This window comes from Mauremys mutica, chromosome 16, assembly GCF_020497125.1.
Source record: "Mauremys mutica isolate MM-2020 ecotype Southern chromosome 16, ASM2049712v1, whole genome shotgun sequence".
Lineage (NCBI taxonomy): Eukaryota > Metazoa > Chordata > Testudines > Geoemydidae > Mauremys > Mauremys mutica.
In genome coordinates, this window is record NC_059087.1 from 22,874,168 (window position 1) to 22,889,205 (window position 15,038).

Consider the following 15,038-nt stretch of genomic DNA (forward strand, 5'->3'; position numbering starts at 1 on the left):
TACTCTTTTGCTTAATCTAGTGCTAATAATTTCAGCTTGAATTTCTGAACTGGAAAAATGAATCTGACCCAGACATGAACTTGACCAATTCATAGGAGGGAAAAAAATTCCAAAGCAGCAGCATAAATCTTGTAAGCAATTTTTTAATTTAATTACACACTGAAAATCTACTCCCAACTGTGCATTCCCGAGAAGGTAATAGTTTAGTTAGAAGCAGCTCTGGTCAGACTGATTCAGTGAAACTCCAGCAATATCCCAGTAAATTTTGTTTCTAAAGGTTCAAATAGAATCCAGGCGTAGCTGCAAAATTGAACAGTACCTCCCTCTGGCCCAGTAATGTTCAGCCTTCTCCCTGCTAGAAGAAGAGGACTTGTTCAGCTGATAACCCACCCCTCAAAGAAGTCTCTCTCTGGAAAGCAGCTGCATTTAGCAGGTGCCCTTGTTCAACTTCTCTGCTGAAAACTTTTTTCTAGTACAGGTTCGTCCCAGCTCTGGGAGAGCAGAGTTCCAGCTTCACGGGGCCTGTCTTATGCCGTCCCCTCTCACCTGTTTGTGACATTAGATTCCCCCAGCGGTTAAAACCCTCTTCAACTCTGTGCTCTCCCTGCCCCCCATTCCAATTTGTCTAATCCCTCCTCCAAGCTCCCCTTCCCCAACCCTCCTCCTGGTGCCAATTGTAAGAAAAGTGTCTTGGTTTGGAGATACAAAAGTCTGATCACCCTGTCCCAGCACGTTGCAGTGAAGGCAAAGCAGAGGCACGGTAGACTGTAGGGACAGGTAGGGCTGAGAGAATCTCATACCAGATGCTTCCCACCCTCCTGCTTCCAAGTAAATGGAGACCATGGTTCAGTGCAGGAAGCTGATCTGACTGGAACGGATGATGGTTTGCTGCCCTCTGCTGGTCCCATCAAAAGATGCACCTTTAGATCTCACCTCTGTTTGCCTCCTGGGTTGAAATAGCCCCTCTTAAGAGATTGTGATGGGTCAATAAGCACCTGACAATATGAGGAAAAGAAATTGCTTTATGCTGATTATTATTTGTATTGCCATAGGACCCAGATGGAACTTGATACTTTAAAAATCAGTGCCCGATTAGCTGTGTGTAATCCTACGAGGCAGTGTTTTTGTATTACCACATCCTGTAAACTTTGCACTAAAAATCACAATGCACAATGAGCCTTGGTGAGTCACTTTTTTTTTTAATGTCCTGACACCAAGTTTCAACAATGTGCTGATCAGCCACTTTGTGACCCTGTAGCTACTCCCTGGGGGCTTTCTGCTAACTGCCTTATTAAAGTAACCATCTGATTGGAACCCAAAGAAACCAGAAAACTCAAGAATCGAGTCTGAAAATTCCTCTCACCCCATTCTCTGGGAGGATTAGCATCCTTGGAGCCATTCTCAAACCCAAAGAAGTCAATGGGAATTAAAGGTGCTCAGCACCTTTATTTAAATTAATTAATTTGTAGGCAGTCAGCCTTCCCGATCAGGACTGCATCAGTCAGAGCTGAAACTACACAACCAAGTGTTGGCACCTGTTACTGGGATGGCTTTTTGGTCGGCTGATCTCAGTCCCTACCCTGCCAGAAGTGCTCAGCATTTGATGGGTGTACAAGGACCTCCTGCTGCTCAGTGGGTGTGACTGACAATCCCACATCAGCTTGTCACAGGTAAGGCTGGGGAGTTTACTCACCACGAAGAGGGTACTTACCTTGAGTGGGTGCAGGTCCCTAGCTCACTAACACTAGAAGCTGGGTCACAGTGGGACAATCAAAGGCAGCAACTCCCCACACCGGGAATTCAGTTTCATGGATGCAAAGTGATCTGACCTTGTGGGTCCAATATTAATTATCACAATTGGCAGTTTCTTCTCATGGGCAGCAAGTGCAAACCTGTAACCAGAGTACACCTGCAGAGATACAAAGGAACAAAGTGATGAGGAGCCTGGGCAGAGGAAGAGCTATAGAAAGTACCAGTCCGCATAGGCCATTGCCCAATGGTGGGACATGTTTGTTCCCTCTGGTGTATTTGCAGATACAGACTACACAGAAGAATGCTACATAAACTACTCTTCATTCAAGCACTAGATTCTTTCTTCAAACCTGCACAGGATGGGAGCAGCTGCTACTTAACTCCTAACAGGGGAAAGATTTTCAATATTGTGGAAAATATTCCCCCTTCAATGGGTGTTTGTGACTTTCTTTGCCACCCTTAGCTAGTTATGGTAGGGCCTTGCTTATATGCTTCCACCGTCGTGGCCTCTCTCCTCTGCCCATTTGGTCCTGTTGGTGAAGTCCGGGGATAAACGGGAGACCTTGATTGCTTCCAGGGACAGGATTATGACTTCACTTCAGGCTCAAGCAGCAGTTTGGCCCCAAGTATCCTGAAGAGGTGAGGATTGGAACTCAACAGCCTGGGTCTTACCCACTCACAGCAGCCCTTGAGACGTGTGTGTGCATTTTACACGCAAATTCTGTCCCAGACTCTTTCCCAGGTTAAGTGGTGGACTCAGAGTCAGGCTACATAACAGCAAAGGCAAGAAGTAGCTCAGGGAGAAAAAAAGATGGCAAAGCAAAGAAGGGGAGCTGTCCAGCAGGGCTGTTCCAGAAAGCAGGTGAAGGCTCTCTGCTCCCTCGTCTGCTTCAACCTTTTTCAGCAGTCTAATGAGGAATTCACTTGCAACTCTCTCTCCAGGCAGAGAACGCTCTATGTCAGTCTGCCTCCTGCAGGTCTCCAGCCTGGGTAATGTATAAGCCTTCCCACACTGGAGACAAAGTTATTTCAGGTTGCCATTCCCATAACGCTAGGGCCTGAGAGGAATATGTTAGAAAATTCGAAGGAAAACTTGAAGTGGGGGTGAAGAGGGATTTTGCAGCACTTAGGGGTCCCATAACTTCCTGATATTTCACATCGGGCTTAATAGGGTGCTAAAGACAAAAGGTTTGGGCAAGAAAAGTTGAGACCGTGATCTTTGCAGGGCTAATCTGTATCTAAAGTCAGGCAGATAACAGGGCTACCTGGGCAACTGTGGAGATTAAGAAAGTATAGCTGGGATAGCAGAGGCACATCAGAGCAGTATCAGGGAAATGGCTAAATCAGACTGGCACTGAAGTGAAAAGCACATTATAGGTTCCCCAAGGGATGGCTGTGAAGCCAGATTATAAAGACAGTAGAACAAAATACTAGGAAACTCTGGAAACTAGATTGAGATAAGAGGGATGGTGGTCCCAGATTATGGGACCAGGGACAATTGCAGAGACGGTAGCCCTGAAAAATAGGAATACAGACAGGAGAGATGAGCAGTTACCTGCAAAGAGGATCCTGCCACCAACATGGAATCTGATTCAGCCAGGCGCTTGTGCACAAAGTCCACTTTTTCCCGGCTAACTGTGTCCCCGAAGAACGTTACATCTGGCTTCAGGATCCCACCACATCTGCTGCAGGCCGGGACGCGGAAGTTATGCACCTGCTCCTCCGTGAGGAAGACATCCCCATCAGGGGCTACGCCATGTGCTTCAGCTGTCCAGGTGGGATTCAGCGCTTCAAAGCGCTTCTGAAGCTCAGAGCGGGGAGTTTGCTCTCCGCAGCCAAGGCAGAGAACCCTGAAACACAATTCATGGTCTTTCAAAGAGCCCCATCTCCACTGGGCTGCAGCGATTCACTGAGCCAAAGATTTTAAGGCCATCTAATCTAATCATCATCTGACCTCCTGCATAATACAGACCTGAGAATGTTACCCAGTCATTCCTGCATGAAGTCTGGAAGGCACAATATGGCCCTCACAACTGTGTTTAACTATGACCCTGAAGGAAACTGCCCTATGGGAGCAGGTGGGTTCTAAAGAATATGTGATCTAAATCAGTGCTTTTCAACCCATGGGGGTCCACACACTATATCTAAGATTTCCAAAGGGGTCTGCACCTCCATTCAAAATGTTTGAGTCCACAAATGAAAAAGGTTGAAAACCACTGCTCTAGAAAGTCAGAACGACTCAAGACGAGATCTAAGGGTATGTCTTCACTAGCAACGTGGCTGTGTACTTGTGGCACCAGCGCTGGAAGAGAGCTCTCGCAGTGCTCTAAAAAGAGCACCCCCACGAGGGGAGTAGCTATCAGCACTGAAACTTGCCTCTCTTGGGGGGCGGGGGTGTTTCTTCACACCTCAGAGTGAGAAAGTTTCAGCACTGTAAAGTGGCAGTGCAGGCAAGGCCTAAGTCCTCTACCTACGTCCCACCTCCACCCTCGCTGGGCAGGTTCATGGTTTTAGCACTGCTCTGAAATATCACCACAGGTTCAACTTCCAACAGCGTCAACTCAGCCCAGCATCCTTCCAAGGCAGATAAACTAGCTGCCATGCTGTTTACTGTGTGTGCAGATCTTTCCTACAGAGCCTTCGAACTTTGTGGTCCCATCTGCTCTGTGTAGACATTAAAGTACCTTGGGATCTTTTGGTAAGTGGCCTTGGCTAAAATTCCCCCTCCATTTCTGTGGTGCAGAGTGCTGCTCTCCCTCCCAAGAAGTGGCTGCACAGCAGTGGTGCTGTGTACATACAGTATGCAATGTCTGTGGCATGTACTATCCTTGCTGCACTTGTTGTCTCCAAACAGGTCCACCTTCTGTGCTTCCAGCACAACACGCTGATTTCAGCCCCGTTTAACTTTCCCTGCACACTCATGGTTCCTGTTCCCCTTCTTACCCTCACTGAGAGGACTCTAGATATGACAAAGAAGGAGAAGCTCCTAATTGTAACAGACTAAAGGGGAAACGAGTCAAACAGTGATGCACAAAAGGTGTGTGAAATGTGGGAGCATCTGGGCATAAGATGTTCTGCCCCTTGAACAGCATCTGTGGATTAGCCACCCTCCCACCATAGCATAGCAACTCTGTGCTCATCTCCCCCACAGCCAAGCAGCACCTTTTATGTTGTCTCACCTGTACAGTAACATGACATCTTTACATAATTCCTTGTGCCCCCCACCCAACACCACACCCATTTGTAAGCTACCCTCCCACCCATAAGATGGTACCTGTGCATTAACCATCTTTTCCCTAACCCTGTAGAGTACCTGTGTGTGCAGCCATGCAATTCCATCACCCGCTGACTCCCGGCCTTGGTATGCAGGGCATCCACGTTCTGAGTCACCAGCCAGTGCAGCTTTCCTAGCTTCTCCCAGTTTCTTAAAGCCAGGTGCGCTGCGTTAGGCTGGTGAGAGGAGAACTGGGGCCAGCCCACAAAGTTCCTTGCCCAGTACCTCTGGCGGGCACTGGCACTGCGAACAAACTCAGCATGCTGGATGGGTCGCCTGTCTGTCCTGGCATAAAGCCCCACCCCTTCTGAGCGGTAGTCTGGGATCCCTGATTCGGTGGAAATTCCAGCGCCGGTCATTACCAACAGCCTCTGGGAATGAGAAACAAAGCGCTGCAGTGCCTCCACTTCCACAGCATCTGGAGGAGGGCTGGCTGGCACAAAAGCCAGGTTTGGAGAGGCCTTGGCCACGGAGTGAGATCTGTAATGGTGGAGCCCGAGGGCTCTGCAACCTTCCGGCACCTTCAAAGCACAGTATATGCTCATCTAGGATCCAAGGTGAATATATGGCAGTTAAACCTTAGAACACAGAGCTCTTCCTTAAGTACAAGGTTACTTTTTCTTTGGCTATTGTGAGGAATTCACGATGCTGATAATGATACTTTGTCCTTCTCTTCTGCCTTCTAGTAAACAATCCCAAATCACTTTGGAAACGTTAATGAATTAAACAGCACCTGCGAGGAAAGCATTATTAGCCTCCTTTTCCAGCTAGAGAAACTGAGGCATAGAGAGGAGAAGTAACTTTCCCATGGTCATGCACTGAGTCAGTGGTAGAGCTGGGAGACACCAGAACTCCTGACTCCCAGCCCTGTTCCCTACTCACAGGTCTCACCTTTTCTACTGAGTTGACAGGCAGCTCCCCCCTGCAAGTGGGCAAACTTGGAAGAGATGGGGCCAGTTCCTCACATTTTATGACTTTTTTTAAAGGGACACCAAGGCAGGGGAAAGCCAGAATCTACCTAACGCATGGCTTTACACTGGGTTGCAGTTGGACAGCGTCCCTTTCAGGCACATGTGTTGGGAATCAAGACTGGCAGTGGAGAGATAGGGTAAGAGAAACCCAGGGATGTCAAGCCCATCTCCACTGGCCTTGCCTGGTTTGGGAGCCAAGTTTCTCCTCAGGTGGGACCTTTGCTCTGCTGCTCTCAGTGCAGAGTTTTCTCCAAATTGGATGGGGAGCAGCGCACACAGAAGCAGCATCACACGGAGCAAAGCCCTCACCACAGCAGCAACCCCTATCTTCAGAACCCCTCCCCACAGATGATGCCCCTCCTCACCACTGGCCTCTGATGAGGGGAAGGTAGAGATGACTTGCCTTGTTGTCGATAGAGGCCCTACTGGAAAAGATTCCTTCAGCATCTCACCCTTTTGGGCATGAGAGTATGGAGCTTCTGGCTGTTACAGAGCCTGGCAAAACAGGCCTTGAATTGGTGGGGGAGTTTGCAACCTAAGCTGCCTACCAAGCCAGTCGCCATGTTGGGCACCATCCCCCTCAGTATGAGCAAGAGGGGAGGCAGGTATGGGGCCTCTCTCTGCTGCTTCTCTAACAGCAGGGAGGTTCAGGGTGTCTCTGAGCTGCTGCTCCCTTACAGGGGTCTGGAGGGAACCTGGAACAGAGGGGCCCAGTGTAGGAGGAGCAGCTGGGCGATGGAGGCCGACAAAGGGGCCGCAGAGTGGCCCACAAACAGTAGGGGACAGCATTAAATGACTGAGGGGAGAATGGATTTTGGAGAGCCAGCAATGTAAATTGGCTGGGGGAAGGAGAATTGATCTGGGGACAGGAGAGGCATTGATTGCTTTGGCGATAGGGTTGAGAAAGAGTCAAAGAGCGTAGAGGAGGAATGGTACAAGGAGAGACATTTGTTCACCCTATTTTCAGGAGATTTTTGTCCACTCTGTAATTTCCCTGTGTACAAAGAGCATTTAAAAAAATAAAACAATGGAAGGGATGAACTCTCTGGAGACAAGAGGATAGACAACAGGGAGAGAATTTGTAATTCACACTAAACACCAAATATATCAGCTTAGGCCAGCATGGGATCCTAAAATGAAGAGCCTGATTTGCAAAGGTAGGTGCTGCGTGCCAGTTACAGGCAATGGATGTTGCAGCTGCCCAGCATCACTGAAAGTTTGACCACTTTCTTAGGTACCTAAGTATGGATTTAGGTACCTAATTTTAGGCACCCACAGCTGAAAAGTTTGGCCTGGATTTTTCAAGGTATTAGGCCTTTCCCCACTCAGCATTGCAAGGCCTCAGGCCCAGCCCCTCAGAGGTTTTGGGTGCCTAACTCCCATTGAGTTCACATCTACCCAACTGGGCCCCGCAAGCAATATAGGTGAAGAAATAACTAATTTGTGAATCCTGAAGGGGCCTAGGTGTGAATTAGGTGCTAAGCTGCTGGACAGGGTCAGGACTGAGGCAGCTGAGCCCAGGCCCAGCTACCGAAATGTAGGTGCATCAGAAACATAGGCACCTAGAGAGATTAGGCACCCACAGGCTTAAGCAGCAGCTGAGCAGGGATTTTGTGAGTGCTAGTGGCACCTAAATATTGGTTGTAGGTGCCTGAATTGGCAATTAGGCACTTAATGTCTACGCTATAGCCACTACTGTGGCACAGCTGTGGCCCTGCTGCTGTGATGATGTAGCGTAGACACTTCTTACATCGACGGAAGGGGTTTTACTGATGATGTAGGTAATCCATCTCTCTGAGAGGAAGTAGCTCAGTCTACCTAGCCATGTCCGCACTGGGTGTTAGGTGAACCTAACTACGGCGCTCAGGGCGCAAAAATGTTCACAACACAGCTAGGTCGGCCTAAGTTTTAGGCATAGACCAGGCCTCAGTCTGATTTGTAAATCCCTCCCCTAAATGTGTTTACAAATCTGGGAGCTACAGCTGAATTTTTTAAAGAAATTTAGGCGGTTAAACAAGCAGATAGGCACACGGGCCCAGAGCCCCGAAGGTATTTACGGATTTCAATGGGAGTTAGATGCCTGAATACCTCAGAGCACATTTTCAAAGATTCGGCCCTGGTGCCACCTAACCCATCTAGGTGCATAAATTCCCACCAGTCAACGTTTCCAAAGGCGCCTAAGGGCTGCTACCATTTTGCAGCTAAAGAGCTGCTCTGAGCCCTAGCACAAGCTGACGCCCCAGAGGCTCTGCCCCAGAACTGGGATTTTTTAATGAATTGGAGGAATGTCTATCTTGCCAACAGGGCCTGATCCTGTAGGTGTACTCTGAGCATGCCTGAGTCCTGTCAGACCCTGCAGCAGGAGGGCCGGATGGTGGCCACCAATAGGTGGAGGGGTGGCCAGTACAGCACCTGCACAAAAGAGAGCGAGAGACCCAGGGAAATGTAGGGTGAGGCGAGGTAAGAGAGGGATGAAGTATGAATGGGGTGGAAAGCAGGGGGTTAGGTGCTAGGGCACAGGCTTCCTAAGCAGATGACCTGGTTTAGATGCCTAACTCCAGGAGAAGGTTCGTGGCAGCGGATCCTAAGTGGACAGAGGCATTTTTCTCTGGCCCATCAGCTGATCGGCCCGAGTCAGACCGTTAGATTCTTAAGCCCCTCTCCTCTGCCTGCCCCACTCCCTGGCATTTTACTCCTGGATAGCTTAGGTGGTTCCTGCTCAGTTCTGAAAATTTTACTTCCTGGTCAGCGTCTGAAAATCCCTTTCTCAGGTGCTTAACTATCTCCATGCTCTAGTCTAGGGAGCGTAGGCAGCATAGCGCTGCCCAACTCAGGGCTGAAGATTCCACTAGACATTGGGCCACCTAGGGGGTTAGTCATTCCTCTGCTCAGCTGAGCAATACAAACATCCCTTTAAAAATCTGGTCCTAACTAGAGAAGCCACTTTTGAAAATGGATGTAGCTGTTTAAGGGCACGTCTACACTTAAAACGCTGCGTCGGCACAGCTGCAGTGCTTTAATGATGATGCTCTAAGCTGAAGGGAGAAAGCGCTTCCTTCAGCATAGTTAATCCATCTCCCTGAGAAGCGGTAGACGCTCTCCTGCCAACATAATACTGTCTACACTAGGGGTTAGGTTGGTATAAGTGGATTTTTCACACTCCGAATAATGTAGTTATACCAATATAGGTCTGTAGCGAAGACCAGACCTAAGTCACTTAGGCCCAGATTCTCAAAGATTTTAGGTGCCTAAAATCAATAGAGCTGAAGAGAAGCCAGTGACACAATCTTTAATAAGGGACTGACATGATGAGAGCAGTGGGAACGGACACTTGTTTATGCATCAGCATATTGGTCAGACTGGAAGGGCGCAAGATGAGAGGTAGAGAGTCTGCAGTGGTATAGGTGGGAGATGACGGTAAGTAGCAAAAACCAAGGGGAAGGGATGTACAGTATTGGAGAAACGTGGTGAAAGATGAAAGAGAAACATTTTGTGACAAGCAATACTGGGGGGTGAGGGAGGCTAAATGTAAAGAAGGAAATATTTAATGAAGAAAAGAAATACACTTGAAAAACAGGACTTTTTACTTTTAAAATATGACTCTTAACATCAATGCTTTCTAGTCCACAAAATAATTAAAAATCATTTTCCATTTCACTCTCCTGACAAGTCCCACATTTACAGTTCTTCGTTTCCCCTGCTACAGTTGCAAAAAATACTAACATTTCACACACGATCTATAAACTACTACGGAGACAGATCAGATCAGCATTACAGCAGGAAAGAGGCAGCATCTGAAGATAACCCCTGACTCCAAAGATCTCTACAGCACCCAGCTTAGCCATACCTCCATTTCTATAAAACATGCATATTAACGAGAAAAATAAAACAGAAAAAATAAAGCCCTTGTTAAACCAGCAAAAAATTCTATAAGCATTTGCAATTTCACCTCTCATGTTATCGTAGTGCCTGACCTTCAGAGAAGACAAAAAGGCTGCTGAAACAGAGAACTCTGGGAAATGTAGTTCACAAAAAAAAAACTAAAAAGGAAAACTACAAATCCCACAATTCAAAGAGCACAGGTGTTGAAAAACTGAGCAAAGGAAAAAAGCAAGATTTCAAAACACCAGATAAACCAATCATAAAGTCCTTTCTCTCACAGTCTAGGGGGAGAAATTCACATGAGTACTAGAGACAGAGTCTAGCAGTACTTAGCTTATTACACTTAATTTAGGAGATCTATACTGGCATTATACCGTATTTTAATTCCTGGATGCCTCAGTTGCATGGGAGTTGTGCTCCCCTCTGGCCTGCTGTGCCCTTCTTCTCAGTCTCTCCCCAGGTATTCAGTGGCCTTACTGAGCTGCAAGGAGCTTTGGGCTGCCTTCCCATCCTCCAAGCTGTCTGGAAGGTCTAAGGGGGTGTTTCTTAGCATTGGTTGCTGTGATGCTGATGGTATTGGCAGTGGAGGAAAAATGGATGAGCTTCCCCATGAACATGCCTGAGCTCTGGGAGAGGCTGCTGCACATGTGGATTTTTTGGGAGACAGGAAGGGGACAGGAAGCTGGGGTTGCCAAGAGGGTGACAGGCTAATTAGTATAATCAGGCCCATGATGTCCTGTGACTAGACTGGGGGAAAAGACTGACATGGGGCAGCCTTGTGGGTTTTTTTCAGGGGGTCAGCTCCTGCAGCAAGAGCGGCTCCCAGTGGAATAGTTGTACCATCCAGTGTGAGCTAAGCAAGTGGTTCACCCCATGCTCTAAAGCAGGTAGCCAGCGAGTGAGCAAGGGTCACATGGTCTATAGTTTCAGCTTTGTGCAGTGGTCATTTGTAGCCTCTGAGGTTTAGCTGAGGCATGGTTATTGCTATTTGAAAACTTTTCCCAACATCCCATCTTGAGAGCTTGAATTACAGCTGTAATGGGTAATTTTTGGCAGCCTTTGTAGAAGCTGACTTCTTACCTAAGTGAAAAAAAAGATGAGGTGAAAGTTCTTGGGAAGGTTCCTTCTTTGTTTTATCTCCTTTTGTCTGAGTTCTCTACATTTCTTACTGGGGTTCTTTGTGGTGTTTCTGGTTTGTTGAGGTGGGAATAAACATTGGTCTTGTCTTAGATCTGTGGTGGTTTATTCTGTGTTCCTGAGGCGATTGTTTTCCTTTTTTGGTGCTCTTTCTAATGAAAGAATGAAAGTTGTATGAGATAGATCAAACTGTAAATGATCCAGTATGATGTTAATTTGATAATTTACATTCGGGTCCTTTTCTAATATAGTAGTCTAATCTTTTTTCCTCGGTATTATACAGGGTCAATACAATTAGCTAATTAGCATAAAATATCCCAGAATGCTTCAGTATCTCTTCTTGTCTTTAAATTGTTACTAACATTAGGGAAAGTCAAAGTCTGTGTAAATATCTTATTGCTTAATTATAACAGAGGTGGGTTTACATTGACCTGATGAAGGAAAGTTTTCAGGGCATTTTGAGGTCTAGTGAAAACTCCCTGTAATCTGAAGAGTGATCAGATTTTAGTGGCATGAAAGAGTGGTGTACTTTTTTTACCTTTGCGCAGTGGCAGTATCATAACCAATGAAGTTAATCTGAGGTGTGATTATTGCTAATTGAAAACTTTTCCCAATACCCTGCTGTGTTGATTTGAAATATAGTTGGCACTAGCAATTTTTGACAGTCTCCTGTGAGACTGATATGGTTGTTTTAAAAAATCAGATTTTAATTGTGGGTGTTTATTATTGATGAACATTTTCATAGCTTTTTGAAGTGTATGTTAGTTTTGAGTGGATCTAGCTGTGGCTGATGCTACTGCTTGTTGTTTTAATTGACAGGTGTTTTTCTCTTATTTTGTTTCTACCTTTCCTATTGGGGGAAATCATTGCCTGTTACTAGTAAGTACTGCTGAATAACCATGTGTAGGGAATGTTCTGTTTATTTAATCAGGAAATGTTTCTTGATAATTCAGTTTTTGGCCCCTCTCATAAGGAGCCCTGTAATGAGTGGGGTTATGGAATAGCTTCCCAGTGTAGTACCCACAGGGCATTGTGGCAGGGGCAGTGAACTCTGGGTATGAATGTCTTCGGTCTGAGTGACCCTGAGTATTAATAGATACTCACTGTAGAGTGGAGGATATTACTCCGAGTCCTCAGATCTTCTGCTGCAGAGATTAGTGTTTCATAGCAATGGAGCAAAGCTACAACTATGTATTAATGTCCCTGAGCACTCGGTGCATGGGGCTCTTCACCCTTCAGACCCCACTTCGCATACTCAGAGAAAGGCATCAGCCAAATCCCCCCGGCTCCCAGCCTTGTATCTCAGGAATATACCATCCTGCTCTTCTCAGGACCCTTTCTTGAGCAATGCAAGTTTATTAATTGCTTCTCCACTTTGTCAATGGAAAGTAGATATACACCAGCCTTTGTAACCTGAGAAGATTTACCTAGTACTTCAGTCAAACTCACCAGTAAGCATAAACATTAAAATACATTAATTGATTACAAAAGATAGATGTTAAGTGATTATAAGTGATAGGCAAAAATTGGAGTAGTTACCAAAGGAAAATAAAAGATAAACACACAGTCTAAATTCTCAACCTTATTAGACTAGGCAATATCTAGACTAAGCAGTTTTTCTCATCCCACTGGATATTGCAGGTTGGATACAGTCCTTCATATGCAGGCTCTCCCTGTTAGCCTGGAGGCCAATCTCCTCAGCTCCAGCATTCGCATTGCCTTCAGTGTAGGTGGAAGAAGAGACAGGACAAACCAAGTGGTCTCTGTCCCCTATTTTATATCCTCAGTCCATATGCTTGGAGAACACAAGTCCAGGCATGTCTGGTGGGCATTGCTGAGTCACCAGCAATGTTGAGCAATTCTCCTGGGGTGGCCTTGTGCATGTGAGTCCTTGCATTGTAGCTCCCTTGCTGGAAAATGTTGCTGTTCATGGTTGGTCAACACCCGCCTGGGCATTGGTTACCTCCCTTGTCCTTGTCTCTGGGGATCTAATATCTGGGCAATTCCCCAACTCACAACATATTTTAGTGACAGCCATACAACACAATCTCATAACTTCATATACACTAATGCAGGGGTTCTCAACCTTCATTGCACCACAACCCCCTTCTGACATCAAAAATTACTACATGACCCCAGGAGGGGGGACCAACCAAAGTCAAAGCCTGAGCCCTGCTACCTTGGGCAGGGGAGCAAAGCTGAACCCCAAAGGCTTCAGCCCCAACTGGGGGCCTGTAACCTGCACCCCGCCACCCAGGGATGAAGCCCTTAGGCTTTGGCCCCAGGCGGTGAGGCTTTGGCTTTGGCCCCAGCATACTTAACACCAACCTTGGCGACCCCATTAAAATGGGTTTGCGACCTACTTTGGGATCTCAACCCACAGTTTGAGAACCACTGCGCTAATTACATATATCTATTTAGCTAGAACAATGGCATTCAGCAGATCATAGCCTTTCCCACGATACCTTACATGCTATGCTTTATATGAAATACCACAATTCTATATAAATGATGACTATGGGGTTTACAGGGCGCTCCCCCGAGGTGTAGAGTGTCAAACCAGGGTTAAGCAAAAGTGCTGTGGGGTTCTTCCCATGATAGGCAAGCTGCTCCTGGAGGCCTGATGTATATGGAAGTTCTGCTCAACTCTTTGTACCATAGCCTATCTTCTCAGCCTCTCCACAAGTGGTCACTGGCCTTACTAAGGCTTCAAGAAGCCTTTGTCTTCTCCAAGCTGTCTGGAAGAATCTAATGGGATGTTTCTTGGCATTGGTCCTGTAAGAGAACAGGACAGTTGCTGCGGTGCTGATGATATGGGCAGGGGAGGAGAAATGGGTAAGATCTCCTCCTGAGGATGCCTGAGTCCTGGGAGAGGCTGCCACACATATGGAACTTTTTGTAGAAAGGAAGAGGACAGGAGGATAGGGCTGCAAAGAGGGTGATTGGCTAATTAGCATAATAAGGCCCATGATGCCCTGCGACCAGATTGGGGAAAAAGGCTGACATGAGGCAGACTTGTGGTTTTTTCCCCCGCAGGATTAGGTCCTGCAGCAAGAGAGGCTCATGGTCGAATAGCTGCTGGCAGCTTCATCCAGAGTGAGCTAGGCAGGCAGTTAGTTCACTGAGGTGTGATTATTGCTAATTGAAAACTTTTCCTAATGCCATGCCTTGATAGTTTGAAATATAGTTGCTGATGGCAATTTTTGGCAATCTCTGTGGAGGCTGACTTTTTACCTGAGTGAAAAACAGGTAAGATGAGGAAGTTTCTCTGAGAGGCTATGTTCTTTCTTAGTTTTCTTTTATTTTCTCTGGGATTCTTGAATTTGTCACCAGGCTTCTATGGTGTATTTATGATATATTGGAGCAGGAATAAATACTGATCTTGTCTTAAAACTGTGGTGGTTTAATCTGTGTGCCTGAGGAGCTCTGCTATTTTCCTTTTCTGATGGTTTGGGGAGGCTTGGTCTCCAGAGCTGGGAAGCACAGACTCCCTGAATTCTTAAAGTGAGTCCTGTGCTCACTTGCTTCAAAAAGCATGACTGGACCCTGCAGGTGAAAGGGCACCATATAAGGTGCCCCTCAACAAGGCAGACAAGATCATTCGGCAGCTGGTGAAGAATCGGCTGTTCCTTCCCCAGAGAGCCAGCAACAAGCTGGTCTACATCACCCCCAGGCATGGCAGTGCCAACATCCCCCACATGGGAGACCTGTGCGACGTTGTGGTGATCACCCACGCCTTCCGCCTGCTGACATGTCCTGACGCCATGGTAAGGAACATCGCAGCAAACACCCTGCATGATGTGATAAAGAAGCGGATCGTCAGAGCACTCTCCAATCAAGACATTGCCACCTTCCTGAGCAGCGAATTCAGATGGGACGGGTGTGACATTGCTTCACTGTGGTCCCGCACTCGCAACGCCACGCAACACCCGGGGAAGCACGTCAGCTGCTGCTGGGTGTGGTGCAAGGAGTGCCAGGAGCTGGGAGTCCTGGTGCCGCAGATCAGGTCCCACAACACAATC

At 47.0% G+C, this 15,038-nt stretch overlaps 1 protein-coding gene and 2 non-coding genes across 5 annotated transcripts; 2 read left to right on the forward strand and 1 right to left on the reverse strand.

Moving 5' to 3' along the window:
* Positions 1–127: 127 nt before the first annotated feature.
* On the reverse strand, positions 128–10,053 carry SIRT4 (sirtuin 4). Of its 3 annotated transcripts, none has more exons than XM_044989387.1 (5): positions 9,947–10,053; positions 5,066–5,571; positions 3,308–3,602; positions 1,712–1,909; positions 128–995 (listed from the first exon to the last, which is right to left on the reverse strand). In XM_044989387.1, exons 2-4 carry the CDS (start codon positions 5,569–5,571, stop codon positions 1,757–1,759), a joined length of 954 nt encoding a protein of 317 aa, XP_044845322.1. In that variant the 5' UTR covers positions 9,947–10,053; the 3' UTR covers positions 128–995; positions 1,712–1,756. The 3 variants fall into 3 exon arrangements, with proteins under 3 accessions (XP_044845322.1, XP_044845320.1, XP_044845321.1); XM_044989385.1 differs by having other exon boundaries at positions 5,066–5,759; positions 9,947–9,994; XM_044989386.1 differs by having other exon boundaries at positions 5,066–5,759; positions 9,845–9,975.
* Positions 10,054–10,807: 754 nt separating this feature from the next.
* LOC123351307 lies at positions 10,808–10,947 on the forward strand. Its single transcript, XR_006573996.1, has one exon. It is a non-coding gene; the product is annotated as a U4 spliceosomal RNA (small nuclear RNA).
* A 605-nt stretch (positions 10,948–11,552) lies between these two features.
* On the forward strand, positions 11,553–11,693 carry LOC123351304. Its single transcript, XR_006573993.1, has one exon. It is a non-coding gene; the product is annotated as a U4 spliceosomal RNA (small nuclear RNA).
* The last annotated feature ends 3,345 nt before the right edge of the window (positions 11,694–15,038 follow it).

What these genes read in the sequence shown, in the direction of transcription:
- SIRT4 (XM_044989387.1), bottom strand. Translation starts at nt 5,571, where the DNA reads ATGAGCATATACTGTGCTTTGAAGGTGCCGGAAGGTTGCAGAGCCCTC. An exon ending in TTGCATGGCTGCACACACAG is followed by an intron (nt 3,603 to 5,065) that starts GTACTCTACAGG and finishes ATTGTGTTTCAG; the next exon opens with GGTTCTCTGCCTTGGCTGCG. An exon ending in TGGCAGGATCCTCTTTGCAG is followed by an intron (nt 1,910 to 3,307) that starts GTAACTGCTCAT and finishes GTATCTCTGCAG; the next exon opens with GTGTACTCTGGTTACAGGTT.